Here is a 13,413-nt window from a genome sequence, read left to right as displayed (position 1 = left end):
TTGTTCATTGGTGAATAGCCATACAATATATTATTTTTGAATGCATATAACTTGATACACGAGGTTAAGGGCAAATACCCTCTGGTGTGGGCCTGGCTCAGCTCAGGAAGGAAGCCCTGTCTGAAAAGGCTGCAGCCTAGGCTGTCACTCTTTCTTCTTTCAGCCCGGCATCTAATCACATCTTGCCACTCACGGCCTGAAAAGACGTGCCTTAAATATTATCCAATCAGAGACGCTGGGCTGGGAACCGTCCAATCAGAAACGCAGCTGGAGCAGACAAGGCGGCTTCCGGGATGTGGCGGGGCCTTTGTCTCTCGCTGCAGCCTCAGCTCCAGGTCTTGTCTTCTCTGCTCTGTGTCCTCTGCTCCTAGAGGCCCAGCCTCTGTGTTCCTGTAATCTGCAGGTATTGGGAGATCCACAACTAAGACGCCGGGACCCCCTGGAAGCCTAGAAATGGTGAGAGTGCCGGGTGCGCCATCCCGAGAGGGGAAAGGGGTTGGTTGAAACCGGTGGGAAGCGGCTGTGGCGGGACTCGGGCCTCCCCGTAGTCAGCTCCACAATCTGCGCTCCGAGTTCTTTTTGCCCAGCTCGGCCCTAGTCCCCTTCAGCCATAAGATGGCGGCTACGCCGACTGCCGTGCCCGGGCGTCCTGTCTCTTCCCTGCACAGTGACTGTGCCCTGGACTGGAGCCCTCTCTGGGCAGCTCTGCGTCCGCAGCACCGCGTCTCTCCCTGATTGAGCAGGGACCACGGGAGGGTCGTCAGGGGGAGAATCCTGACTCGGGGTGCGGGTTCATGAATGGGAAGAGCTTTGGTCTTTGGGGTTCCTAATTCCTTTTTTCTATTAAAAATGTATGGGGGGACGGGCGCTGTGGCTCACGCCTGTAATTTCAGCACTTTGGGAAGCCCAGGCGGGCGGATCATCTGAGGTCAGGAGTTCAAGACCATCCTGGCCAACATGGTGAAACCCCGTCTCAATGTAAAAAAAAAAAAACACAAAAATTAGCCGGGCGTCATGGCGTGCGCCTGCAATCCCAGCTACTCAGGAGGCTGAGGCAGGAGAATCGCTTGAACCCGAGAGGCAGAGGTTGCAGTGAGCGGAGATCGCGCTACTGCACTCCAGCCTGGGCAACGGAGCGAAACTCCGTCTCAAAAAAAAAAAATGTATAGGAGTCACCGCAAAAGTATTAAAGAACTTAAAAAGTGGTTCAAGTATTATAGAGCACTCAGCTATGGCTTGTAGTTTGTGGTCCATGGGAGGCTTGAATAAAAGACTTTTATAAGGAGCATGATGAAGAACATCAAATTTAGTAATTGGTTAGGCACAGTTATGTAGTCTCTTAATTTGTACGATCGTGTTGGCAATTTTCAGGTTATGTAATCAGAGTTTAATTGGCAGTTTATAGTTGGTTAAGCCTGAATTTCGTTTTCCCCGATGTGGTAATTTACTAAAAAATACATTATTAGTTAGATTTTTTTAAAAAGGAGGGCCCCAGGGACTAGAGCCACCTCAGTCTAATTGCCTGCCACTGAATTATTTGCACAGTCAGCAGGGTACTTCTTTTCCCCTGCATTTTTCACACGTGTCTCAAGCAGGGTCTTAAGTCTAGTTCTTATTCACTGTTCTTCCAGATTAACTCTGATTTACAGTAAAATACTAAATTTCCAGTGTCATTGACATTCCCAAATGTCACCTTCCTCTCCCTGATACACATTATCAATTATTTGTCCTTTATTGTACATTTTATTATATTTCAATTAATAATTCTTTGACAAACCATTGGATGGCACTATTTAAAACATTGTCTTCTGTTTGTAAATATTTCCCATGAGAAGAAAGCGAATAATAATCCCTGACACCATATGGTAAAAAAATCTCTGTGTCTCTTTTCCTTTTATCTTCCCTAGGCACAGAGTTCCAATCAGAATGGTGTTGGGTCAAGGTTTCCATTTGGAAACTTTATGGGGTGATGGATCATCAGCCACTCTTCAGTTTTTTTCCTGGTCCTGGGTTTTCAGTACTGTTTGGGGATAAACCAAGATGCCCACCATGGTGGCTCTGTTGGCTAGAGTGTCTAGTGAATATCAGCTCCTGGGTCATTTTCTCTCATAGGACAACCTGAGGTATGAAGTGTATCCCATCAAGGGAGCAGGTAGATACCCTGGGCCTGAGGGCAGTCTCCTGGTGTATTCTTCCTTTGAAAAGCTAACTCCTTGAGACATTAAGATTGACTTCACCCGGCTGGGCGCAGTGGCTCACACCTGTAATCCCAGCACTTTGGGAGGCCAAGGCGGGCGGATCACGAGGTCAGGAGTTTGAGACCAGCATGGCCAATATAGTGAAACCCCATCTCTACTAAAAATACAAAAATTAGCCAGGCATGGTGGCACACACCTGTAATCCCAGCTACTAGGGAGGCTGAGGCAGAAGAATTGCTTGAACCCGGGAGGCAGAGGTTGCAGTGAGCCGAGATCGCACCACTGCACTCTAGCCTGAGCGAAAGAGCGAGGCTCTGTATCAAAAAAAAAAAAAAAAAAAAAAAAAGATTGACTTCACCCAACCCAGCTTCTATTTCTTGGAGACACATTGCTGGTCAGCCAGTCAGATGCTGGTATTGAGAGAAAAATGCAGAAATAATTTTTACCCCCCGGATTCTCTAAGATTTGTGAAAGAAAAAATAGTATCCCAAAAGACAGAAAAAAGTCACCCCAGTGAGATGGTGCAAGAACTTGCAAAGTAAAATGCACTTGGGGCAGTCACTGGGGTATAGTGCAGTGTCTCTTGAGAGGCTGGTCATTGAGAACTTTAGTGAGCAGGAGTGGGTGGGAGAATCTTTCAAGTGATTGAGTGGCCTGACTTGACACATAGGTCAGACACATGTGTTTTCTAATCAGCACTGTCACTCCGTGGGTTTGTCACCTTGAAAAGATTTGTTCACGTATTTTGACTTCAGCTTCTTTTAATTGTAAATTGCATTTAATTAATGAGGTTTAAAAGGCACAAAAATATTTGCAGAGGGCATAAAAGAAGTGGGTTTTAGAAAAAAAAATTAAAATCTAATCATACATTCCATTTGTTAAGAATTCTCATTTACCTTTTCCTTTGTCAGTGTGAGTTTAAAATTTTTCTCAGGTGTGCTTATGGCTGGGTGATTCTAAACAGAATTCCAAGTCTTAGTTTTTAGAATGTTACCAAGGAGAAAATTAGGAAAAATCTCTCTTCCATTTTGGCTGTAGAAAATAAATAGATTTCCACAAGAGAATGTGGTGTATAATTGGTGAGTTGCATAGATTCATGAAAACATCAATTTCTCTTTTTGCAGGGTAAAGTTATGACAGTTAATATTTCTGTCCCATATCCTGTTATCTTGATTTTTAAGTTTCATGCTAAATTTTATGAGATAAAACTTGGTACCTCTTAGAAGGTACCTCTTAGAAGTATTCCCATGACTAATTGTTTACTACATGATTTTTTATAGGAATAATAAAATAATATGTTTATTGTTGAAAAGGAATAGGTGCTTTTGCTTTTCTAATTGAGGTATAAAATGTAAGCACCAAAAATTTTCTTTTTTTATATGAACACTCTGTTTGAGTGATTTCATTGGAGTTTTCAGTTTCAAAAACCAAGGGAATAAATCTGATGTGGAAATTAAAGCTTGAACCCAGTGACTGCAACCTAAGGCTAATATTAAGCCTACAATAAAAGGTTATTAAAGGCCCAGTTAGTTCTTTCTAGGGAGCCTCCCCTGCAGATGTCCCAGCCTGCTCACCCCAGCCGTGGAAGAAGTCTTCATCCTAAGAGAATCTTCAAAGCCTTGGAAAGCTGGGGCCCCACAGGCAAATGTGGTTAAGGTTAAGATGAAAGGAAACTGGGAGGGTCTTACTGATGAGAAACTTTTTTATTGTTTTGAGGCACTTTCTAGACTTTGTAAAATAAAACAAAGTTAGATTTGTATTAAAAAAAAATGAATTCCAGAGGAATATTGCAACAGGAGGAAGTACCAAATATATAATCTTTATGGCTTGCAAAGTTTAGGCAGACAAAGGCTATGTTTCCTAGGGAAGAGCATAAAAGATTAGAAAAAAGGTGGGAGGGGAATGGCAAATGGAGAGGGAAAAAAATCAGATTTTAGATCAGAGAATGGTTTTACCCTGAAGTCAGCATGTTTGTAGGAGGGACATAAAATGGAGTTGTATGTTGACTCACACTCAGGGTAGCTCAAAGTTCAGCAGCCTGTGGGAAAAAAAATAAAGTGAAGTTTGATTAAGAAGTATTTTATTTCTGTGCATGGTGGCTCACGCCTGTAATCCTAGCACTTTGAGAGGCTGAGGTGGGCATTTCACCTGAGGTCAGGAGTTTGAGACCAGCCTGACCAACACAAAGAAACCCTGTCTCTACTAAAAATACAAAATTAGCCGGGCATGGTGGTACATGCCTGTAATCCCAGCTACTCGGGAGGCTGAGGCAGGAGAATCCCTTGAACCCAGGAGGCGGAGGTTGTGGTGAGCTAATACCGTGCCATTGTACTCTGTCTCAAAAAAAATAAAAATTAAAAAAATAAATAAAGTATTTTATTTAGACCAGTGAAGACAAATTCCAACACCTACTCAAAAATTCAGCTGATTTTTTAATGAGAAAAGGAAGAAAATGTGTAGAGTATGTATCTGGCTATGTGATAGGTAAGAAAAGGGAGCACCTTCTAAGTCATAATAAGAAGGGTGTTTCTGGCGGGGTGTGGTGGCTCACACCTGTAATCCCAACACTTTGGGAGGCCGAGGCGTGAGGATCACGATGTCAGGAGTTCAAGACCAGCCCGGCCAAGATGGTGAAACCCTGTCTCTACTAAAATTACAAAAATCAGCCAGGCGTGGTGGTATGTGCCTGTAGTCCCAGCTACTTGGGAGGCTGAGGCAGAAGAATCGCTTGAAGTGGGAGGCAGAGGTTGCAGTGAGCCGAGATCGTGCCACTATGCTCCACCCTGGCAACAGAGCAAGACTCCATCTGAGGGGGGGAAAAAGTTACTTTTCATAAACTGTTGCTGGAGCACAGGAAGGATGAATGTTATTAATCACAGCTGTTTTCCAGGATTATGTGTGTGTTTCATTTTTCCCCCCTTTTCTTTGTCCTCTACATTTCTTTCATTTGACTTTTTCTGGATTGTATCTTTTATAATAAACCAGTAAACATAGCAACGGTGTTTGCTGAGTTCTGCAAGTAGCTCTATCAAATTATTGAACTAGAGGGAGGTTATGGGAATCCCCAAATTTTAAACTACTAGTAGCTCAGAAGCATAGATGGGCCTATGGGGTTTGTGACTGGCATCTGTAATGAGGACAATGTTGTGGGACCGAACCCTGAATCAGGGTCTGTGCTGACTCTGGGTGGTGTCAGAATTCAAATTTCAGATAATTAGTAGGTATTAGAGAATTGCTTAGTGTTCAGCAAACTCTACAGATTTGATACCAGAAAAAAGATATCACAGAGGCCTGACCTCGAATGGAACTCTGGGTGTCTGGGAATGGGAGGCTCTGCTCTCATGTACACAGGCTGTCACACTGCCCATTGTCTTGTGATTCCAAGTCTCCTCACAGGGTGACTGTGGACTGAAAACTTGGAGGAAAGGACCTCTGATGACAGACCCCCTTTTCTTGCAGCTGCCACCGCAGGAGTCCCACCCACTCACAAACACACACTAGACATTGACGTATCCACATCCCTCTCAAGAGTAGTCATCATCCTCGGGACTTTTACCACATCATTGTTGATCCTAGTGTTTCTTGCCAAAATCCCACAAGAGTGTCTACAAGTCTCCTGGCATATCCCAACCCCCAGACACTGAATCTGCAGCAGCAAACTGTTTTCTCCACCAAGCTAGGGTTCTGGACCACCTGTTCATAATCTCATCTGCCTGCACAGGCACAAATAAATCAGAGTACAGCCCCACTGGGACTGCTGTCTATATGTAGCAAAAACCTACAATCCTTCCACCTACATTGCACTTTTCCCCACCCATGAAGTTTTTTTCTTTTAACTTTTGATTTTGTTTCAAGGGTACATGTGCAGGTTTCTTATACAGGTAAAATTGTGTCACGGGGGTTTGGTGTCGATTATTTTGTCACAGAGGTATTAAGCATAACACCAAACAAGTATTTATTCAAATTCTCCTTGTCATCTCAGCCTCTACCCTTACCAGGCCTCAGTGTCTGTTGTTTCTTTTTTTGTGTACATGTTCTTATTGAGCTCTTACTTTTTTTTTCTTTTGAGATAGAGCCTTGCTCTGTCGCCCAGGCTGGAGTACAGTGACAGGATTCACCAGACAAAAACTCTGATCTCTTTTTTTTTTTTTTTTTTTTGAGACAGAGTCTTGCTCTGTCACACAGGCTGGAGTGCAATCGCATGATCTCAGCTCACTGCAACCTCTGCCTCCCAGGTTCAAGCAATTCTTCTGCTTCAGCTTCCCAACTAGCTGGGACTACAGGTGCACACCACCACACCTGGCTAATTTTTGTATTTTTAGTAGAGACAGGGCCTCACCATCTTGGCCAGGCTGGTCTCGAACTCCTGATCTTGTGATCCTCTCACCTCAGCCTCCAAAAGTGCTGGGATTACAGGCATGAGTCACTGCACCCAGCCTATTTCTATTTCTTTTACCTTGCTAAGATTACTTACATATCTTATAATAAAATTATCCTAGAAAACCTTAAAATATTTCTTTAAATTTCTGATTAGTATATGTTATAAAATTGAGGGGGCAGTGGCTTAAAAAGATTAAAATTACACAAACTCTGGGATTTAAGTTTCTGTTAGGTAAGGTTAGGCAAAACAGAACTGGAAATACCCCAGTGGCATAGAGAACATAATTCTACACAGAGTCCTCTCCGTGCCCCAGTTCTGTTTAGATTTAACCTATTTGGAGGCCTTATTTAGGTCTGGCCCCACTCTGGAGTCTTGCCTCACACAATTTGTTAGAAGAAATCAGAGTTTTGGGCCAGGTGGGTTGGCTTACGCCTGTAATCCCAGCACTTTGGGAGGCCAATGTGGGCAGATCATAACATCAGGAGTTTGAGACCAGCCTGACCAACATGGTGAAACCCAATTTCTACTAAAAAAAAATACAAAAATTACCCTGGTGTGCTAGCATGCACCTGTAATTCCAGTTGCTTGGGAGGCTGAGGCAGGAGAGTCTCTTGAACCCAGGAGGTGGAGGTTGCAGTGAGCTGAGATCATGCCATTGCACTCCAGCCTGGGTGACAGGGCAAGACTCGTCTCAAAAAAAAAAAAAAAAGAAGATGACGAGATCAGAGTTTTTGTCTGGTGAATCCTGCTGCCTTTCTGGAGCTGGTGCTCACAATCTCCTAAAACCCCAAAACAGATAAATGATAAAAATAAAGTATGTATTTTAGGGTCTTAATTTTTAATTTTTTTATTAAAACCAGTGCTTGCAGAAACATTCTGTTTAACAACTTGTTTTCTACTTTTGCAAATCCAGTACTTGCTCTGCGAGTCACATAAAATTAAATATAAATATGGTAAAAACTTCTCTAAAATACATTAAACCTTCCTTTCTGTATTCTTCTCATCTGTCTATATTTAGCTTTTCTTCTATGCAATTTAAAAAAAAATCAATGACAGAGAAACAAGAAGAAATAGAAAGGCTGGGCTCTTTATTTAAATCCTAAGAATTATTAAACAATAACCGCTTTCAGGGTGTTATGATGATGAAATCACATAATGTGTTATTGCCAACACAGTGCTCTTTAACATCCTTTTGAATACATAGCTCCCGCTTAATGTATCTTGCATTAGTGTATGTGTACATGTTGTTGCCAAATGCAGGCTTATTCAGACATTGCTGCCTTCTGTTTCCTCTGTAAACTTTAATGAGCCAGCAAAGAATATGATACTTTAGGATGGAGATGGGTTTTATTTATTTAGAGACAGAGTTTCACTCTTGCTGCCCAGGCTGGAGTGCAATGGCATGATCTCAGCCCACCACAACCTCTGCCTCCCGGGTTCAAGCGATTCTCCTGCCTCAGCTTCCCGAGTAGCTGGGATTACAGGCAGTCACCACCATATCTGGCTAATTTTTTGTATTTTTAGTAGAGACTGGGTTTCTCCATGTTGGTCAGGCTGGTCTCAAACTCTCAACCTCACGTGATCCACCTGCCTCGGCCTCCCAAAGTGCTGAGATTACAGGCATGAGCCACCACGCCTGTCAGAGATTTGTTGTCTTTATTTGTACCAGAAGTATTTGGTTGTGACAAGAGTGCTGAGTGTAAGGGACCCTGTGCTGTGTCTGCTTTCTCTAATGCTAATAATGAGCCCAGGGGGAGCAACATCGCATTGACAGGGGACTTGTTTAAAATCCCATTCATGGACTCTTTCCAAACCTGCAGAATCACATTACATAGAATGAAGTCAAAATTACCAAGTGATTTATAAGCTCATTAAGGCTTGAGAGGCAATGCTTAGCTAAGTGGTTATCAGCCCAGGCTTCTCATTAGAATTCCATGGCCAATTTGCAGAAATATCTTTACTTGTGCCCTTTCCATGGATTCTGTTTATTGTTCTGGGGGGAAGTATCCATATTGTAGTAATGAAGTGCTTCATATGACTCTAAGTTGAGGCCAGAATCAAGTATGAGGTGTTCCAGGTACATTGATGTGTTAAGTTCTACCTTTGCACTGAAGGGTGGCCACAGGACTGTTTCTGTTTGGGCCCGGTATGGCCTGTATTTTCTTTTCCTTTTCTTTTCTTTTTTTTTTTTGAGATGGAGTTTAAAACACTGGAGTGCAGTGGTGCGATCTCAGCTCACTGCAACCTCTGCCTCCTGGGTTCAAGTGATTCTCCTGCTTCAGCCTCCCTAGTAGTTGGGACTACAGGCTCATGCCCCTACGCCTGGCTAATTTTTTGTATTTTTAGTAGAAATGGTGTTTCATTGTGTTAGCCAGGATGGTCTCGATCTTCCGACCTCATGATCTGCCTGCCTCAGCCTCCCAAAGTACTGGGATTACAAGAGTGAGCCACCAAGCCCAGCCATAGCCCATATGTTCATTATTGTAGCAGAAATTGCTGGTGTCTGTGGCAGGAGAGGGCACCTGAGAACAGGAAAAGTGAAACGTATGTTGATCTCCATGGAGCAGCTCATTGTTGCTGAATCTCTTCCATTATAAAGGACAGAAATGAGTGAGCTTTTTCTGCCGATCTTGATCCTTCTGCCTGTGGGTCTCGTGGTAGCAGATAAGCAGGTGATGCTGACATCTTTAAAGACATATTCTCAACATGCAGCTGTCATTTGTTCAAAGAATCTCATCTGAAAAGGATTCCCAGAAAAGGAGGAGAAAGAGGAAAAAATGGCTTTTTTTTTTTTAAGCAAAACGTGTCTGAGATCAAGAGCTGTGTCCACTGTGCCTTCTAGAATGCCATGCAGATCATTACTTCTCTATTGTATTATTCCTCCCTAAAGAGTTTAACTACTTTAAAAAAAATTTATGTTAGTCAAGGGTATCTGAAAAATATTTGTTTCTATATACCAGAGCCCTTTCTACATTCTTTACATTGTGGCTTCTTATATGCCATGCAGAATTCCTACCATGAATTTATAATCTGCACTATTAAAAATGTTCCCTTTGTCACTGTTGAACATGAAAAAGTGTGGATACTCAAGATTTCTATTGGCGGAAAGCTGGAGTCATTTGTAAAGATGGAAAACATGTAACGTTGAGGTTCCATCTATATTCTCCATTACCTCTATGCAAAACAGGATCAAGGAAATGCTTAAACAAGATGACATTTATTACCCAGAAAGTTCTAAAAAAAAAATTGTCAGGAGATACCTGCTCTCTAGGGTGCTAAAGAAAGATGACTTAAAATTGCTATTACAAATTATAGAACAGGGAAGATATCTGTATCCTGAACTTTGCATAAAATTGATTTTTTTAATGTTAAAATTCAGACTGTAATTTAGTTTTGGAGGGGCAGTATCACAGCTGTGATGCTGTATCATTCCGTGTGCATCAACACATCATAAAAATTTATCCTAGTGCAGTTCATGTTAATGATTCACTTGGTTAAAGAATTATCTGACAGGCCGGGCGCGGTGGCTCAAGCCTGTAATCCCAGCACTTTGGGAGGCCGAGACGGGCAGATCATGAGGTCAGGAGATCGAGACCATCCTGGCTAACACGGTGAAACCCCGTCTCTACTAAAAATACAAAAAACTACTCGGGCGAGGTGGCGGGCGCCTGTAGTCCCAGCTACTCGGGAGGCTGAGGCAGGAGAATGGCGTGAACCCGGGAGGCGGAGCTTGCAGTGAGCTGAGATCCGGCCACTGCACTCCAGCCCAGGAGACACAGCAAGACTCCGTCTCAAAAAAAAAAAAAAAGAATTCTCTGACAGATTTTGTCACTATAGAGTTAATTATTTTTCTCTTCATTATTATCTTAATGCAGCTAATGTACATAAACCATCACAGTTAATCCAGCAGCTGCCCTTTTTTCTTAGGTTTTTTATTTTGTTTTGTTTTGTTTTTTTTGCATATATCTGTCTTTGGAAAGTCAAAGCTCTTATCTTTGTTTACAGGCCGGAAAAATTAGGAAAAACACAGGGCTCTTCCCCTTACTGGATGTTTGACAAAATACTCTTCTTGACCAAAAACATTGACCTTACTGGTGAGCTTGTTAGAAATTCAGACAATCAGACTTTATTGCAGATCATCTGAAAAAACAACCTGCATTAACAAGTTCTCCAGTTTATTGTACACATTAAAATTTAAAAAGTACCTTCTAATTCAACCTGTCTTTTCCATCTGAAAAACATAACTCATTCTGTACAATGCATATAGAGCACTCAAAAAATATACATTTTTATGCCCTTAATTGTATACTATATCATCCAGAAAAGTAACATATATACACTGATATTGTGGATATTATGCCACTCTCTTTTCTTTGAGTTATAAAATACATTAGAGAATATTTCTGTGTTAAAAAAATTATTTTATAATTTTAGTTCCTCCTGTAAGTCAGAAAATTATCTTTACTCTCTCATTTCACCTCGAGTCAAATTAAAAATGCTTTTCATAACCACTTGGTAATTGTGTGTATGTGTGTGTGCTCGTGTGTATTTTTCAGAGACCATTGACATTTAGGGATGTGGCCATAGAATTCTCTCTGAAGGAGTGGCAATGTCTGGACACTGCACAGCGGAATTTATATAGAAATGTGATGTTAGAGAACTACAGAAACCTGGTCTTCCTGGGTGAGGATAACTTCAGTACACAATTTCTAATATACCCTAAAGGTTTTATTTCTTTTCTTTGTGGAATTTTTTTTGGTAAAGTGTGCTTTGCATAAATTAGTTTCAGATCCCTGTTTTCAAGAAAACCTTGGGGATTATACATGTAGAAAATTCAAGATGTTTCATTTTTAACTTAACTTTCCAAATTCCTGAGCTGATCTGTATCCTTCACTCTAGATTACTAAATTCCACAAATTTCGTGGCATAAAATATTCTTGCCCATACCTTAAAACGTAATTGCCAACACCAATTTTTGATTCAATAATACTGGATAGTAAAATTAAAAACCTACAAATCAAAAATATTTTTAAATATTTGGAAATGTCTGTTATAAATTAGTATTTTGGGATTAATTTACTATTAAGCACATTACTAGATTGGTCATTAGAGAATATGAGCAGGATTTATATTATTTATTTTTAATAAAACAGGTATTGCTGTTTCTAAGCCAGACCTGATCGCTTGTCTAGAGCAAGGAAAGGAGGCCTGGAATATGAAGCGACATGAGATCATGGTGGCCAAACCCCCAGGTAGGTGAAAGTGAAAATGAATACAGTAGACGACAGAGATGAGAGAGGTCCAAAAGTCAAGGAGAAAGCCAGTCCTTAAAATGTGATTTGGGAGCTGTGTTCCAAAGAAAATAGTTTCTCGGAAGCCTAAGGTTTCTTTCTTTTCTTTTTTTTTTTTTTTTTTTTTTTTTGAGATGGAGTCTCGCTCTGTCGCCCAGGCTGGAGTGCAGTGGCCGGATCTCAGCTCACTGCTCCGCCTCCCGGGTTCCCACCATTCTCCTGCCTCAGCCTCCCGAGTAGCTGGGACTACAGGCGCCCGCCACCTCGCCCGGCTAGTTTTTTGTATTTTTTAGTAGAGACGGGGTTTCACTGTGTTAGCCAGGATGGTCTCGATCCCCTGGCCTCGTGATCCGCCCGTCTCGGCCTCCCAAAGTGCTGGGATTACAGGCTTGAGCCACCGCGCCCGGCTCTTTCTTTTCTTTTATCTTTTCTTTTATCTTTTCTTTTCTTTTCTTTTCTTTTCTGTTCTTTCTCTTTCTCTTTCTTTCTTTTTTTTTTCCCTTACATGGGGGCATCTTCTGTCTTATGCTTTTAAATTCTCTAAGGATTCTACTTTCTCTTTGGTGATCTTCAAGTTTACAGTTAGAGCCAAAGTCCTCTTTGTGGCATATAAGAGACTGCACAGTCTGACTGCTTTTTCATTGTTTTGGGGGACATACAAATATCTGCATGATTTTGAAAAACTCTCTGTTAAACAATTTTTTTAATTCTATTTTTGCATCATGTTTGAAATGTGTGAATAGTGGTTTCTGTTCCATTGAGGGGTTTTTTTGTTCATTTTTCTGCACATTCCATCCTGTTTGTATTACTACAATCTTAAAATATTGTTTGAAATTATAAAGTATGATACCCCTATGCTTTGTTCTTTTACCTCAAGATTGCTTTGGCTATTCAAAGTTTATCATAGTTTCATGTATGTTTTAGAATTGTATTTTTCATTACTGTAAAAACTGCCACTAGATTTTTTTTTTTTTTTTTTGCTCTTGTTACCCAGGCTGAAGTGCAATGGTATGATCTCGGCTCACTGCAACCTCCACCTCAGGGTTTCTCCATGTTGGTCAGGCTGGTCTCAAACTCCTGACCTCAGGTGATCCACCTGCCATGGCCTCTCAAAGTGCTAGGATTATAAGTGTGATCCACCATGCCTGGCCACCACTAGAATTTTGATAGGGAGTTTATTGAATCTATAGGTTACTTTGCGTAACATGACACTTTAACAATATTTATTCTTTCAATCCATAGACATATTTTAAAATTTATTTGTGTCTTCTCTAGTTTCTTTCTATGATATCTTATATCTTCCAGTGTAAAAATGTTTTACCTGTTTGGTTAAATTTGTTCTCAGAAATTTATTAATTTGCACTCGCCATCAGAGAAATGCAAATCAAAACCACAATGAGATACCATCTCACACCAGTTAGAATGGCAATCATTAAAAAATCAGGAAACAACAGGTGTTGGAGAGGATGTGGAGAAATAGGAACACTTTTACACTGTTGGTGGGATTGTAAACTAGTTCAACCATTATGGAAAACAGTATGGC

General features: G+C 41.2%; 1 protein-coding gene across 4 annotated transcripts in view; it reads left to right on the top strand.

Moving 5' to 3' along the window:
• Positions 1–294: 294 nt before the first annotated feature.
• The window catches only part of LOC111524829 (zinc finger protein 85), a 29,664-nt gene continuing 16,545 nt past the window's right edge, over positions 295–13,413 (top strand). For 2 of the 4 annotated variants that reach the window (XM_023190115.2, XM_023190117.2), the window contains exons 1-3: positions 295–456; positions 11,136–11,262; positions 11,733–11,831. In XM_023190115.2, coding sequence (XP_023045883.2) covers positions 454–456; positions 11,136–11,262; positions 11,733–11,831 — 229 coding nt within the window. In that variant the 5' untranslated portion in view covers positions 295–453. Of the gene's footprint in view, positions 457–11,135; positions 11,263–11,732; positions 11,832–13,413 lie in introns of those variants that run through there. The other 2 variants (XM_023190116.2, XM_023190119.2) reach the window with 2 other exon arrangements.

Source organism: Piliocolobus tephrosceles, chromosome 21, assembly GCF_002776525.5.
Source record: "Piliocolobus tephrosceles isolate RC106 chromosome 21, ASM277652v3, whole genome shotgun sequence".
Taxonomy (NCBI): Eukaryota; Metazoa; Chordata; class Mammalia; order Primates; family Cercopithecidae; genus Piliocolobus; species Piliocolobus tephrosceles.
Note: the sequence above shows the minus strand (reverse complement) of the source record. Positions and strands in the feature narration are given on the sequence as shown.